The sequence below is a fragment of the Columba livia genome, chromosome 7 (genome assembly GCF_036013475.1).
Source record: "Columba livia isolate bColLiv1 breed racing homer chromosome 7, bColLiv1.pat.W.v2, whole genome shotgun sequence".
In the NCBI taxonomy this organism is placed as follows: Eukaryota; Metazoa; Chordata; class Aves; order Columbiformes; family Columbidae; genus Columba; species Columba livia.
This window is the reverse complement of record NC_088608.1, coordinates 14,314,230-14,330,874: the sequence shown is the minus strand read 5'-3', so window position 1 is coordinate 14,330,874 and position 16,645 is coordinate 14,314,230. Positions and strand designations below refer to the sequence as shown.

Here is a 16,645-nt window from a genome sequence, read left to right as displayed (position 1 = left end):
TTTGTACATTTGGCCATAATTATTCTAAAAATTGCACTTAAGCCCAGTGTTATACAGTCCATGCTCCTTGATGTTCCACAGGGCTGCTCAGGATGTCCATACTTATTTGTAGTTTATTAATACAAAGCAAAGGAAATACTTGTTTCCACCCTACAGTGCCTTACAAACAGCTCAACTAGCTTTATATTATGCTACAAACTCTTGGACTTCCTGCTGCAACTAAGTGCTTCCCTGCTGCAGAATTTTACTTTAATGCCCAGATCAAATGCTTCCTGGCCATATAACAAATTCCTTTTGACATTATATATGTTTTATATTCCCATACATAATTGCCTGTACTGACTACTCAGGCTGCGAGCTAATAGAAAACTGAATAAGCTCAGTTGATACAGTCAGATTGTAGCTATTTTCTTATTCTTTTTCATTATTTATTTTCTGTAAACAAAAACGCTGATTAATCCCTCTTATGGGTAAGTAATATATTTTGTACCTCAGAATCATATTTATCAGAATTATCCTAACTGCCTTATTATTAACAGTACAGATTTATCAGCATTTTAATTGAACACTTTCAGCAGTTCATACAAAGCGTTGGTCACGTGTAGCTTGTGTGGGTTTTTTTAATGGCACATTTCACTGCTGCAGGCCTTTTTTTTTTTTTAGGAAACAGCCTTTTAGCTATTGTTATATGTTACTTAATCAACTTGATGAATTAGAACTTTGTATTGATGTAGGTCTGGACTGTGTTTTATAAATTCATCTTCACCTGTTGCATTCATATTTATAAATACATTCATCTGTCTTCTACCTTAAGGCACTGTTACTTGTAGCACTGTCTTATCAATTACAAACAAAGCTAAGCCAACACATCAAAACACTCCAACACTGTTAGAAAGCCATGTCACAGTCCTTGATAGTATTATTTCTTATAAAGATGTCTACTCTTTGCATCCAAGTGCCAGCCAGCATTCTTGCAGCTACCATCTAGCACTGCTTGCTCCTCCAACCCAAGATGAATTACCCAGATGAATTCCATGACTACATCTGTGCATTGCTACAGAAGTCTGTGCAACAAAGAATTAAACAAGGTACAATTTAGCTTTTAAGTCATTGTTGGGCTTAGCTCATCAGTTTTCATGTAAACCTTAAAAATATGAAATAAAAGCTGCAGAAACAGTTTCCCTGTTTAAGGCTCAGTTTCAATACTCTACCTTCTTGTTCCCATGACTTGTGCTCAAATATGGCACGGACCTTACCGGTGCAATACTGTATATTTAAAAAAAACCCCTAGAATACCTTACACCTCACTACATGGTAAAACTACCGCAGCACTACTAAATAAGACTTATTTAATTTTCTGCCCTTAAATTGCAATCATTGTCAATTTATTTTAGATGTTGTTAATATCACTTTAAAATACAATGCAGCCAAAGCTCAGCTTCAAACAATGTTGACTTCCTCTTTTCTGCAGATAAAATTAGTCATTAAAGCTATTTGCAAAATCAGGTATGCACATATATTCACTGTCCCTGCTAGCACTTGGAGACAAAGGTAGGGTGAATTAAAATATTATGCTCGATGTTTACCATACCACCTTTCACATGCTGAGGAAGCCTGGTTCAAGAGGTTAAATATGATACAGCAACTCACATCTAAAATTTCTCTAATGATCTAGGAACTCCTTATAATTAGTGCCAAGCATCTGAGAGAGAGCCTTTTACTGTCTTTCTGTAGACTTATCAAATTATGTTTGATTAAAACAGCTGTTACAAAGATTAAGTTTAAGTAGAATTCTGATTTACTTTGTAGTAGTGTACTTTTTAGTGCTTCTTACAACGAAAATCGTATGTAACATGATAATACAGGGCGTTCCTCTTTCTGAGGCTCTAACTTGGGAATAAGATGGGAGCCAGCAACGCAAATTTGCGACAGTGTCAAGTGATGTCCTAGGTATGGACAGCTTCTCTTTTTTCATACCAAGTTTGATCCTAATAGTTTTACCCTGTGTGTGAACTCATCATCCAGGCCTCAAACTTTCTTCACTGAAAATGCCTGCAAAGTTTTCTTAATTAATTTTCATTATTTCTGCAAAGTTGTATAATCATTGAACTCCACTGACCCTCTAACATCTAGTTGCTACCAGTATTTGAGAACAGGGTCTGAAGCCTAATGACCTTCAAGTTCTAAAGATTATGGAAGCTCTCTTCAAAAGCAAAAAGACCATCTGGACTTCCTTCAGGATGTTTCTACAAGAAAAGTGAAGAGTTTCACATTTAATAGAAGTTTTCTATAACAAAGGAATGAATTGCTTCTAAATAGAGCTTTCACAGAAACATAAATTACCATCTCTGTTCAACTTGTCTCTGAATGCATTGCATACAAACAGTATAAAAAATATAACTTGTAAATGTAATGAAAAAATAATAGTTTAGGCATTTCATTCTGCAACCTTACCATCTCGCCTGTTGAGCTTTGCAAAGCTGGGACTGTGGGTACTGAAGAGCTCAGAGGAACTGGTAAGGGCTGATGAAGGTAAGGGAGATACCAATGCATCATCACAATTATCTAAAAAAAAGCAAAAAACAAAACACACAGAGGTCATCACATGAGCAATAAACGTGCCAACTTGTGCTATCTCAAGGTCGTGGATTTTTTAACTTAGTAGACAGAGACTGGAGAAAGAGCACACATTCTGTGATTGTGCTTGAATCCACATGCAAGACTGAAATTTACCCTCCAGAATGAGTCTGGTGGGATGACATCTGGATGGGAGCTGTTGTTAAGACATTGAACACTTCAAAATGTTTCCCTTTCAGAGAATGAAGTTGATGATCTACCCTGCAGTTAAAGTGTGTAATGACTCCTGTTGCAAAAGCCACTGGAAGAATGTCGTGATGCTCTGGCAGACTTCAGAGAGCACCCCAGGTACTGGGTTCAGTAAAGTTTCTTCACAGTGCAGACACCTAATGTAGGAGTTACAACTTCATATTTCTGCATAGAAGCAACACACAAGGATGTGCCACCTGGCCTTTTGCAACATGTAAAAGCTTGTCCCATGCTTTACAAGAGCCCTGTGCTGCACTGCTATTTCAAAACCTGAACATTTCCTTAATTTCTTCCCCAAGCTCACGCACATGTACACAGCCAAATTAGTGGTGTTCACTTAAATGAATAGCCTGTTATGTCTCTCTCGTCTTACTGTCAATCCTCATCTGAGGACAGATGGGCTAGCCTAACACTCAACTTGAATTTTTGAGCCCATAACATTTGAATAAGGAGGGAATTAGGTAAAGTAAGTTTGCTCATTACAATGCTGTCACGTACACACTCAAGAACATAGTGCAGGGTTTCAGTAGGGAATAATCAAAATAATAAAACCCTCTCATTTTTAATTGAATCTCCCATGGAGCAAACATGGATCTAATTACTGGAAAAGTCCTGCAGGTTAGCAGGATCTCAGGCACCGTAGTGTTCTTGCACTCACAGAATAAATATACAATTTGCAAGGATGCAGGGGGGTGTGTGGAGAGGAAGTAATGCATTAATGATATTTCAGGACTACAAATGACAAGGAATATATGCAAAAGCTACTTTATAGTTATGACAAAATTTAGACTGTTCCAAAACTGTGTGATACCTTTCCCATAATGAACCAGATTACATTAGAATATTTCTCATTTCCTTCTACAATGACTCCCTAGGAAAGCCCAGATAATTTCATAATCAAAATACACCTCTATACGAAAAACCAATGTGATCAATATAATTCAGATCAGTGCATTGACTGATGGACCTCAAAAAAGCAAACTTATTACAGAATCTTTCCAGTTCTTTGGTTATCATCAGTAAAATGTCCTAACAATATCTGCGAGTTAGACAAATTAAAGACAAATATACCACTGATGTTCTGACCATAAGGATAATTAGCCAACAAAACAAATTACCAAGATCCTGAGCAGATACTCTATCATTTACAGACTTTGAGTCTCAAAGACGACTTCTGACATCAATGCAGAAAGGTCTGTGGAGTGTTATACCCCTGGTACAGCATAAGTTCAGGCCATAATTGCTCTGTCTGGACTTCAAAAACCTCTGTAAATTAAAATGAGGCTCTTAAATTCTCTGTTGCTTGTGACCTGAACAGTGATTTAAACAAAGATCTCAAATGCTAAGTACATCAGGGCACCAACCTCACCAAACTTCTGTGTTCTACAAAATCCAGTGGAGGGGTTGGGAATCTCTCAAAAGGATGTTCAAGGTCTTTGCAATAGATCTACCACTGTTCAGCATCACTTAAAAACTGAAGTTGAAAATAACTGAATGCAGAGAGATTTCAATTTAAAAAGTGTCTCGACTGCTGATTTTCTTCAGTTCTCTGTGGTTGCTTCTGAATCACAAGACAACTCAGCACATCAGCCTGTGATCCACAAGTTGTCCACGACAAGAGTCACAGTTACAATCTCTGGGCTTTCACTGTTCCCTGAGGGTATGACTAGATACCTACGGGACACCAAGTGACCCCACACAGCAGCAAGTGTAAATCATTTTAGAGCAATGGGATCTCTGGAGGGTCCAGCCTACAAAGTGACAATTAGCTCTTCTGACTACCAGATGCTTTGTCTGCATTTCCACATCCTTTCCTCTGTCCCCAGACACACTCACCAGGATCTCTGCTGCTACAGTATTTCAACATCATTTTCACACCAACTTCTGGGATCCACATTTGGTTTTCCTCTGCAAAAAATCCCACTAATCCCAGGAACCTTTCCCTGAATTCATATCCAACTATAAAAACATGTAATTATAAGGCTTCAGGATTTAGGACAGCATTAACAATTTGAAGACAGTTCTAGGAGCAGCAGGACCAATACAGTCCACCTTCCAGTAGATAAGGGAGTAATAACTGATTGACTTTGGAATCCAGGGTCATAACATATGGAAAGCAACTCCGATGCATCCTTTGTCAGAGACACTACACATGTGAAGTGTACAGATCAAGATTGATATTTCTTTGTAAAACTCAGCTGAATCAGGCCACAGGGTTCAAAAATGTACGATGTGCACATACAGTGAGGGTTATCCCATAGGCCTTGCTTCCACGAGAAGGCAGAATTGGAGAAGAACAAAAAACAAACAAACAAAAACCACACACATTCCCTTCCACACACACACACATCTTAAGATTACAAAGTGCTCTAAGAAAGGATGTTATTATCATATTTTGCTTTTTGATAGGTAAAGACAAGAAAGAGTAGAAACATTCTGTGCTTATGCAAGGTCAGAGAAGACCCATGTTCAGAACCAAAAGCAAAGCCAGTGTAACCTGATTGCTACCATACAACCCCAGCACCCACATTTCAATGAGAGATCATGTCCCTTACTTGGTGTGACAGAAACAAGCCTTTATTCCAGCTGCTCCCAGATTTCTAGTTTCTCTATTCCTTTTGGTTTGGCAGCTTCCCTGTCAGAACAAGAACTTTGCTTCTTTGAGTCAACTTCATTATATGTCTATTAAAAATGTTGATTTTAACAAAGAAAAATATACACTACAGAGCCATTTAAAACATCTGGACACTCACAAAGAAAAGCATTTACTGGTAAGTTGCTTTCTCCTGTGTTTCCTTGCCAAGCAGATAATTATGTTCTAACTCTACCTAAAACCCATCCTCTTCATGCAAGCCACATAGCAATACAGATGTTGACTTCCACTTGAGAAATGGGTGCTGACCTTGACTATGCTGACTTCTGGGAAACAGGCAATTATGGATAGCACTTACAGTGTCATGCACATTATCAGAACTATCATCAGAAATCTGGCTTCTGAAATTAAGAAAAATATCCATATCTACTTGACTTTTCTGGGTTTTATTCACTTTTGATTTTTAGAAAATAATGATAAATTAACAAAAAAAAACAAATGAGAAACTCACCAACCTATTATAAAGTTTAGTTTATTGGTTTTGATTCCTTTCTTGTAGCTTTAATTGCCCTCCAAGTAAAATCAAGGAAATCTTCTCTTTCACTTTCCCCTGTGTATTTTAACTTTGTCCAAAACATTTTCTTTTAAAACACAAATATAAATATTATCAGTTCAAAAGTATCCAAGTGAGATTTAGACACTAGAACTCACAGGCTCCTCTGAAACATACCAGATAATGCCAGTTTTTGCTAACAGTCCATAAAATAGTGAAAGCCAGAAAAGGCCTTTTGCCCAAATATCAGATTAATCGCTGTGTTTTGTGAAGGCCTTCAACACCTGTGACAAGTCTGCAAAAAATAACTGAGAAAAATGTATTCAAGTCCTAAAGAAAAAGGATTATAAATGCTTCTGAAGCACAGCAGGCTTCTGAAGCACAGCTAACATATTACCAAAACTGAGTTTGCATAGATGTCATGATTGAGACAGACAAACGACATAGACCAAATTGGTCCAGGATGAAAGTAGTAGATGCCATTTATTGCCACAAGTGCATTTTTACACAGTTTTACCAATTCATGTGTCTCTTCACTATTGGTTAGAAGTTACAGCAGTAACATCTCATTTTGCTGTCATCGATGTTGCTCTTCTACTCCCTTCTCTCTCAAGGGTACACCTTAATATCTCCAGATACTCCTTTACTCCCATCTTTCTCACGGGTAGGCCTTAATATCTTCAAGGCTAATTTCTGTTCCCGTGCCTTCCGTCAGGGAATTCACGGACCCACCATAGTCCCCCACACATAGAAATCAGAGATTCAGCCCAACTTCACTAATTCTTCTCACATGTTTTTCATGCCAGTGTTAGTAGGCATGGCATGATACAGTTTATAAATTTCTTTAAGCTTGAAATAATATTCAGTGGCAGCAACACATACAAATCTAGAAGATTTCTCCTTAGTAGAAACCAAGAATATTTAGAAAGCCATAAACCTCCAAAACCTGTCATGATCATATCAACGTTTCTTTCACCTTGTCCTTTGAAGAGTATGAATCCCTGGAACATGGGAAGGGTTGTTACCATCCATGACTGAGACATGTTAACAAACCTGTCCTGCTGCTGTTTCTCTTGTCCACTTGAAGAGTCAGTAGGACAAGACACATTGATTTCCACTTACGAAGGTCATCCAGTAAGGTCACTAATGTTTCCTTAATGAAAGCTTTGATGAAGAGGACACGATGAGTGAAAAATCACCAATCCCTGAGCTCCATAGATTTCCCATACAACAGATCTGAACTGCTTTTAGTACTGCTGTATTCTCAGAGATAAATGTGCAGAAAATCTTACACTGCAGAGCTCACATTACTTCTACTTGGTAGTATATTGTTAGGATTTTTTTCGGTATGATAACTAGTACCATAGTTACACCAACGATCTCATATCACTGTAAACGTAAAGCATTTGACAAGCTACAGTAAGAATGTGGTCCATGGTGCAGCTTCTCTATTAGCAACCACAAACATGATGAAATAGTCATAAATACCACAAGACAGCAGTACCCACAGTAGGGAACATGGGACTAGTAATGTTCAACAATGCAACTGAAGGAAGGTTAAGGAACAGGACCCAGCATACAGACTATCAACAGAGCATAAATTGCCTCCTCCTAGCAAAATACACAAACTGTGGAAGATGAAGGAGAAAATTATAAACCAGAAACTGGTGTGGGTAGGTCTCACAATGAAGTCCAAAAGACAAATTCAGAAGAGGATAAGTGAGATGCATCCTGCATCATCCCACAGTAACAAAAGGCTTTTAAGAGAAGATAACTGCCTCCTTTAGGTGCTCTTCTTCAAATGTACAGGGCCTGGCACACCAGCAAAAAGCTCCTAGATTAGACCTTGCTCATACACATCTGCTGAACCAAATACAAGCTGTGCATTGAAAGCAGGAGTGCTTGTGACCAGCTGTGCAAACCCTTGTCTGCACCACAATCCCTGAGCTTCAGAGGTCGTTTAACAAAAGCTTCACAGAATCACACAGGCCTTTTGTCCACACATTGGTATTTATTTTATAGTAAACATGAAGGAGATTTCAGGGCAAATCAGAGGCCTTGTATTTTATTTAAGTGGGACTTTTGTTGCCAAGATATAATTTTATTCATTATTAAACTACCAGCAGAGTTACAGATGGTACTGAAGTTAAATTGTGTGCATCATTTTGATTGCAACTGTAAATTGTCTCTGTACTGGGATTTAAAGTTGAAAAGATTCACTGGTATTTATGGGCTACATAAAATTCCTCTTAGCATTACCAACTTAATGGCATACTTTGTTTTAAAGACGTAAACCATGCATTTTGTACCATGCCTTTAAGAGTGCTCAGAAGTGGCAACTGATGTCTTCCACTTTATCTGTTTTCTTCCTGCCTTCTGTACCTACAATTCTCCTTTACAAAGACAATAAATAAATATTTGGACTTGCAATGGAAATTAACCTTCCACTTCATAGTCAAATGAGCTGTATGTGTACGGGAGGAGGAGCTTCTATGGGGAAAAAAGAATACACACACAAAAGAGACAGAAGGAGCTTCTGTGAGAAAAAAAAAAATACACAAAAAAACCCCCAGGAAATGCATTAACTTTGAATGTGACCACAGATTTAGAAGAGATTGAGAGATTATTTCTATATCAAAAGTCCCTACACAAAGCATCTCACCAGGACTATCACATACTACTAGGTTCTATTACCATGAATAGCTTAGTAAGGAATTCTTAAAATAAAATAATAAAAAAAAGTTTTCCTATAAAGATAAATTCTTTTTTTTTTTTCCCCTTTTTTTTTTTTTTTTTTTAAATTCCTAGAGCCTGGCTACCCTCACATGCACAGCTGTGAATTCTGTCTGCTAGATGAAAGGCATGGCACATTTTTTTGAAATATAAGAGACTACAGAAAGTACTTAACAATGCAACAATGTTCCTTTTTCTGTCATAGCTATACCACAAGTAAACATCAGTATTTAAGCTAATCATGAACTCTTCCTAAACTACTATAAATTATATAAGTGTTCTTTCATATGCCTGTAAACCTTGACATAAAATTATTGTTCAATCTGTACATTTATAGAACATCCTTTCATGATACAGTCTGCACATGTAGCCTTGTCTCACAAAAAGTGGTCAAGTTTGATTTTGAAAAATGTAAGCAGCTCTCAAAAAACCCTGATTCCATAGTAGGTCTTATTTTACTGAAACAAGTATGTCTGATGGGTAAGTCCTAGTCATGATAATGAAGGAGGAGTCAGTCTGAGAAGGAGAGCAATCACATCACACTTGGGCTCATGAAGCTGAAAGGTGAATTTCGAATAACTGTCAATGCAGCTCCAGTAAACTAATAGAGAGAATCAATACTTGTTTCAAGAGAGTCAAAGAACATCTGGTAAAGCCAATTACCAATAAAAGTCAGTTAAAGAAAAATAGTCTTAAGTATAAGGAATGGTTGTTCTCAGACTGTCTCTGTCATAGCCCATGCCATTTAGGTGAGTCATGTCTGTATCTATAAAATGAAGGTACCCATCACTTTACCTTACACTATATGCTTTTCATTAGATCACAGACTTTTGATTTTAGGACAGGAATGAGCTGTCAGCAAATCTGTCACAGAACTCCACTGAAAAAGATGGTAGTCTGAGATCTCAATGATTGCTTAAATAATTGCTATTTCTATATGGAAAATAAAACAGATCACATAAAAAGGATGTGGTGGCTCAGCTTGTCAACATTTCTATTCCAATGAACAAACCTGCAAAAACATGTGACTGTCCAAAGCTGTGATTTATTCTTAGTAGGTGTAATAGCAGTTGTTTGGGGTGCTTCCTACCTTCTACTCAGAATACAAAGATTATTTGCCTTTTCCTCCCACATTTGTGAGATCCTGTTAATTTAAAAGTTCCCTGATCTTTGCCCTGAGATCAGAAAGCTACAAAGCTGACCCAGAGGATGGAAATTTTCTGTTTGAAGTTTGCCCTTTTGACATGTAACACACTTCAGCAGACAGACAGTATAAAAATCCCTTAAAACCATGATAGGGCAATATAACCAGAGATTGCTTTTCTGTACGGGAAAACAAAGGCAAGTGATTTTGTCAGCACGGGGCATTTTTGGCTACATTATGAAAAATATAATCCAAGAACAGAGAGGCCCTTTGCTATGGCCACGCAGCATCATGAGCATTCTTTTTATCTTGGTCTACATAAAACTCGTCACTTGGGCAATTCAAAGCAAGTAGTTGATATATTCTAAAGATCAAGACTATCTTTTAGAGTTTAAGAAGTTTTATTAATAGCAGCGCTCACAGAAACATAAATTTGATGTTCTTCAAAAGCATCAGACTTTGCTATGAGAATGCCCTGTTCACCAGGAGCCATCACCCAAGGAGCAGTTCAGAGCACCATCAATTAAACCATGGATTCCAAGAAACAGAACAGCATCTGCCTTAAAATATCATAATACATACAATTAAAACAACACTGAATTTGCAGAAAAAAAAAAAAAAGGTTAATGTATCTGCATCCATCAGCAAGGCTGCTAGGCTCATTACTAGAAGAAAAACATAAGAATGAACAGAGGCAGCTGGACTGAGTTCAGTATAGGCATTCAGCAATACAAAATTAAAATGCAGAAAGGATAAAGCATATTTTCTGCTGATGTTACTCAGTGTTAAGATCGTTCAAGAATTCATTGGTGAAACAGTTTTTCCAAGTTGTTTTTAATGGGAACGTAAATACCTGTTTCAATGAGAATAAGGTTTATTGAAGAAAAAATATCAAAAAAAAAAAAACCAAACCAACCAACACATAAGAGAAATAAAGAAAAGCTTTCTTCAGAACAGCAGCAGCAAATGGGTTATCATGAAGACTAGAACGTAAATGCCAATTTGGGAAACACAGAATCATAGAATGGTTGGGGTTGGACAGGACCTCTGGAGATCACCTAGTCCAATCCACCTGCTAAAGACAATACACCTAGAGCAGATCTCACAGAAAAACATCCAGGTGAGTTTTGAATGTCTCCTCCACAACCGCTCTGGGTAGCCGGTTCCAGTGCTCTGTCACCCTCAAAGTAGTTTCTCATCATGTTCAGATGGAACCTCCTATTCTTCAGTCTATGCCCATTGCCCCTCATCTTACCGTTGGGCACCACTGAAAAGAGTCTGGTCCCATCCTCTTGATATCCACCCCTAAGGTATTTGTAAGCATTGATAAGATCCCCCTCTCACCCTTCTCTTCTCCAGGCTGAACAGACCCAGCTCTCTCTGTCTGTCCTCATAAGAAAGATGCTCCAGACCCCTCATCATCTTCATAGCCCTAGTGCTTTATTTGCAGGTGTGAGGGGATTTTACCATCTCAGGTAACTAACATTATAGGGGAAAGAGAAGAAACAGAAGAGCTTCAGCAATTTAAGTAAAGCCATGCTACCTCCTACCACCTAACATTCAGCCCAGTGAGACAGAAATATATCTCTGACTTCTTCTCCAAACTGCAGGAGACTTTTATACAGATGGACATCTGTGCTGTTTGCCACACCTTTAGTGACCTTCAAATTCAGCATGCTTGCAGCAGTGCTACTGCAAAAATCAGTGAAGCAACTCCACACCAATTGCTTATCACCATCAAACCTGTGACCACAGACATACAAGCTGAGGCCCTTAAGTGAGAACTTCTCTTATTTTACTCTGCCTTTCTGGAGGTACACAGTGTTAGCAGGGGTACAGGCAGTCACTGCAAAGACTTCCAGGCAATGCCATAACATTGTCTGGTAAGGTTATTCTGTGGACAGCTGCTATCTCTAACCAAACAACAGTAGCAGCTAGAGAGGTGTGGGATGTTGATGAATTTCACAGGCATACCCAGGTAACAATGCACAGCAATTTAAAAGACATCAATAACCAAGATGCTGTCCCTTGAATTTTCAAATCAATCGTAGTGAAGTTAATTCAATTTTTATTTCTCCTTTGAATCTTTGATGAACTCATGAATAAAACTGATTAAAGGAAAAAAAAAATACACAGTATGGGGTTCATTAAATATGTTTTGTTTGGAAGAGAACCTCTTCAAGTTGTGTAACATGCAGGATTGCATACTGAAAAGCTATCATAACTGAGAATTTCAGTGCATTCCATAAGGCTGAATGTTCAATTTGTAGGATGTGAGCTAGGATTGACAGAGATGAAGGTAGTACTAAGTGCCCATGTACCATTGCATTTAAATGTAATGTCATTTCAAGGGATGGTAAGTAATCATTTCATGTCTCAGTAACCTCAAACAAAAATGCCTTATTTAGCCCCAAACCACCAATTTTTAAGACTCCTCTATGCAAGTTAATGACTCATATAAGGAACTAAATTGAAAAAAAGTTACAAATTCCCATTTTTAAGCAAGGTGAATGCAGTTTGATATCAGTTTAAAGACGAAAATTTTCTGTCAGGAACTTCTTAGGGCAGCATGTTATCTCTTCATCAGTCACAGTGGCATTTCTAGTGCCACAGGAGAAAAAAAGCCTCTTAGAACATATTGTCAAATATGCAAGAGAGTCTATACACAAATTTTGATTTTTTTTCTCCAACTACTGACAATTCTTTTGTGAATCAATATTGAGACTCCTATGCTATAGTCTTTGCTACAATCTTGTGCTACATTAGGCTCTAATCCCACACTGTTGGCAAGATCCATGGCACTAAATTATCACGGTCCTCAGTCTTCACATTGCTACAGTTCTGGTCCGTTACTTCAGATTCACTTCAGCATCTCTGTCATCGCATTTTCTTGTTAGTGGAAGGTATTAGATGACCTTCTGAGAAACTTTCTCCACTGACTAACATTATGTAGTATACTGGAAGATGTTAGGAAATTCAAGGACACAGGACTCCCCAGAAAGCAGTCAGAAAATGGGGGGACACCATGAGGGTGACGGCAGCATCATTCTTCCAAGTGATACCCTATCCATCATTCATAAATACAATACTAGAGCTTTTGGGAAAGATAAGCTTGTGGTCTAGATACTGAACTGGTAAAGATATTTTTCTTTGCCAGTTCAGTCACTGACTCATTCAGGGTTTGAGCCTTGCTGAGATCAGCTTTTCAAATGTATTATTTCCTGCTGTCATTGGTCAGGAGAGCAGCAGTTTGAGCAAAAGTCTTTTCTCACTCTCACAGCAAGCAAAGGTGAGAGCTTTCAGCTGCTTGAGGGTACAGAGGACAAGCTGAAGAATGTAGATGAAAACAGAGAGCTGAGGATGGTGTATGAAAACACAGAGCTACTCCGGACCCACAGGCACTACCAAAACCTGAACTTTATCTTCATGCAGAAAAACTATCCTTCTCAGTCCATACTGAAGATGCTTTAGAGAACAGATATGTCCCAAAAGACACATTAAAAATGGGTAATATTTATATTATCTGTTATTAATAGATTCAGCACACATGTTCTCTTCATCCACATCGATGATGCTTTTCAATTCAGTATCTAGCAAGACCTATATGCACCCTGGAATACCTTTGACAATCCCAAAGAATGAGTTTTTTTCCCTTGTGGAAATTTCAGAAGCCAGCAAGAATGGTGGTGTCAAGGCCATGCTTGTCATGCCTGATTGGTGGCTCATTTCTCAATCCTGTTCAAAATCAACTAGAAGTTTTAAGATAAAAGATACAGACTTAATAGAAACATATTTGCTAATTACGATGATAATTTTATCCCACCTAGTGTTTCCTACATCAAAGACATTTTCAAAGAGGCAGATCACCAGTAGCTCTCCTGGATTTAACACAGAATACAGGATGACTGGAAGGTGGGGAAGAAAAACAGGACTCTCATAGCCTATGCAAGCACAATATAAAGGAAAAAGAATAGAAAACACAACCAGAACATAGCAGGACTATTCACATTAGGGTTTTGCAAAATTTGTTCTGCAACAAGCTCACAAACATGAAAAACAGATTTAAGAGGTAAAATACACTAAGTATTGCAGTGCGGTATTTATTTCACATGGGATTAAATAAGCAAGGCATTCTTCATTTTAAAAACCACAGTGAAAATTCAGTCAACAAAAAAAAAAAAAGATGGAAGTTGTGATTTAAAGTATTGATTAATGCACCGCTTTAAAAGCCAGTAGAACTCTCGCAGTCAGCTGCCTTTTATTTTGTCTAAAAAGGCTATTTTTCAACCAACAAGGAATAAGGTTCATCAGTAGTCCTACTTGTGACAAACTTCACACGTGGAAAATAAGAAAGTCCTGATTAAAAAAAAAAAAAAAAAAAAAAAAAAAACCCAAACAAAACCAAACAAAAAAAACCCCACAACAACGAACACACAAAAAAACAAACCACATCACACACAGAAATCTATGCTCCCTTGTCAAAAACAGTACACAAAACAGAGCCATCTTTGCAAAGTTACTGTCAGGAGCCTTTGTAGATACAACTGTCAGACATGGTACAATTTGGGTAATAATTTGATAACTTGATTTTCAGATATGACAAACAGACAACTCCCTCAGGCTCCCTAATTGCTTGTCACTTTGTTTAGGCAGATCCTGCTCCTTCAAAATTGAATGACTAGCTCAAATGCTTTCACATATAATTATGGTTCAATACAAGCATGCCTCCTTAAAAACAAAGAAACTGTATATATTAGGGTAATAATCTTTTAAACACAGAGGAAAGCTCAGCTGTGTATTTTCTTACTCTCTTTAAAACAAATTCAGATCCTGCTTAGATTTCTGCTGGTTCACATCCCATTTTAATATAAAAACTCCCACAGGTTTTATCTCTTCAACAAAGCAATTAATAAAGCATGGCTCAAGCCATTAAAGGTTTATTTTATGCCCCTCTAAATCCCTTGAGATAAATAGAAATTGATGTTTATTTTGAGCTTTTTGAAATCTGAATAATTTCTGCAAATTCCTGCAGCCCTGAAACTAAAATATAATTACCTGCAAGTGTTCACATACGTAAATATACATTCAAACTCACTCCCCTATGTGGCAAGCTTTTTAAAGATCAAAGAGTTACCTCTAGCCTTGAGGCTCCTTGTTTGAAAATACATGTTAACATTTAATGGTGTCACACACCAAAGCCCTGCACATTGCTTTGAAAACATACTCTGCAATGGTGGAATTAGCTACTAGCACTAATCAAAGAGACCAGGAATATAACATCAGAAGATCTATGCTCAAGGCCTCCAACCCAAAAAACAGAGCCCAGTTGTCTCAAGTGGTTATTTGCAGCATCCTAACTCACTATATCAGGCCAATGAAAAGGTGTGAAGTATCTGTTCCCTTCAATTTTGCTCTGGAGGAGTCACCAACCAGCTTTTACTCCTTTTCTTGTAATTGAACAGAATCAACTCATGAAACTCAGAATCACAGAATGGTTAAGATTGGGAGGGACGCCCAGAGGTCATCTTGTCTAATTCTCCTGCTCAAGCAAGGTCTCCTACAGCAAATTGTCCAGGACCATGTTCAGACTTGTGTTGATTCTGGTAAGTCTTTTTGCTAACCCTCAGGGGCAGGGAAGCAAGGTCCACTTTGTAGATTCCTTAAATCTGTCCTATCTTTCAATAGAACGTGCCATTCAGGAATAAGGAAGGTCTTTCAGTGTCCTGATGGGCTGTAACTTGGAGAATCTCTATGTAAATCCATCTCCTGTGTCCTAAGCTGCATGGAAGTGGGAAAGCTTCAGTTAAAGTAATTCTTCAGGAAGAAAGAAAGAAAAAAAAAAAAAAAAAAAAAAGAAAAAAAGAATAAGAATGCAGAGCATTAGGCCAAAGAGATGATGATATGGAATATCACCTGTCTTTTGGGTAGAGTTAAGGAGGATAGATAACTTTCTTCATCTGTACTATTCTGATTTCTTTTCCTATTTTCTTGAAAAAAATGAATGGGTTTCAAATCAGCTTGCTATATAACTCAGGCATATTTTGGATAGGTTTGTCCTTTGGAGATACATCTCAAATATGGAAAGATTCAGGAATACGCCTGAATAACAGTAGGGGAGGCATCATATAACCCAAAAGACACATTGTTGGAGAGCATACAACATATCATATCAGCTTTTGCTATTTTTCAATTTACTCCTTTCACCTAGACTGATAATAAAGAGAATAATAGAGGGAAGTGCTCAAGCTCTTCTCAGCAAACCCATGAAGCTCCAGAATGACCTGATCAGCCTATGGAAGGTTAAGTGGGTTTTGATGAAGCCATCAGCTTCAGCCACAATGGACTTGAGCCAATGCCGAGTTAGGTCGAAGGCATTATTTTTCCCCTCCATTAGTTTCAATAGGCTCTTCATAAAACCCATTGGCTCACGCATGCCTACTAATTATAAAGGGAATGAAAATCCCAGTAAATCATTCAAACTATGGACATTTGAAAACAGAAAGACTAAGGGAAACTTCATAATCCCTTGCATATCACTGTGTGACTCACTGGGTTCATGCCAAAACTGTGATAACATTGTCCCAGAACCTGGGAACACCACCTCAGGCAATGTGAACCAGCACCTAGTCAACCAGATTAATTCATGTTCCCTTCAATTCCAGAGCAATAATTCCTCCTAAATCCAAGTGACATTTTATGTACTCACATCAGCCTCCCCAAATAGCCTTTCTCTCACTCTCAAAGGTAATCTGCTTTTCACAGAAAGATTTTGAAAGTTCATGGCTATTCATAAAAA

The 16,645-nt window shown here is 37.8% G+C and overlaps 1 protein-coding gene across 3 annotated transcripts in view; it reads right to left on the bottom strand.

Annotated features, from left to right (window-relative positions):
• CNTNAP5 (contactin associated protein family member 5) overlaps window positions 1-16,645 on the bottom strand; it is a 307,043-nt gene that overhangs the window by 208,059 nt on the left and 82,339 nt on the right. For all 3 annotated transcript variants that reach the window (XR_010474008.1, XR_002408012.2, XM_021280776.2), the window contains exon 3: window positions 2,455-2,565. Coding sequence is in view for 1 of the 3 variants with exons in the window: in XM_021280776.2 (XP_021136451.1) it covers window positions 2,455-2,565 (111 nt within the window). In the remaining 2 variants the exon portion in view is untranslated. The remainder of the gene's footprint in view (window positions 1-2,454; window positions 2,566-16,645) is intronic.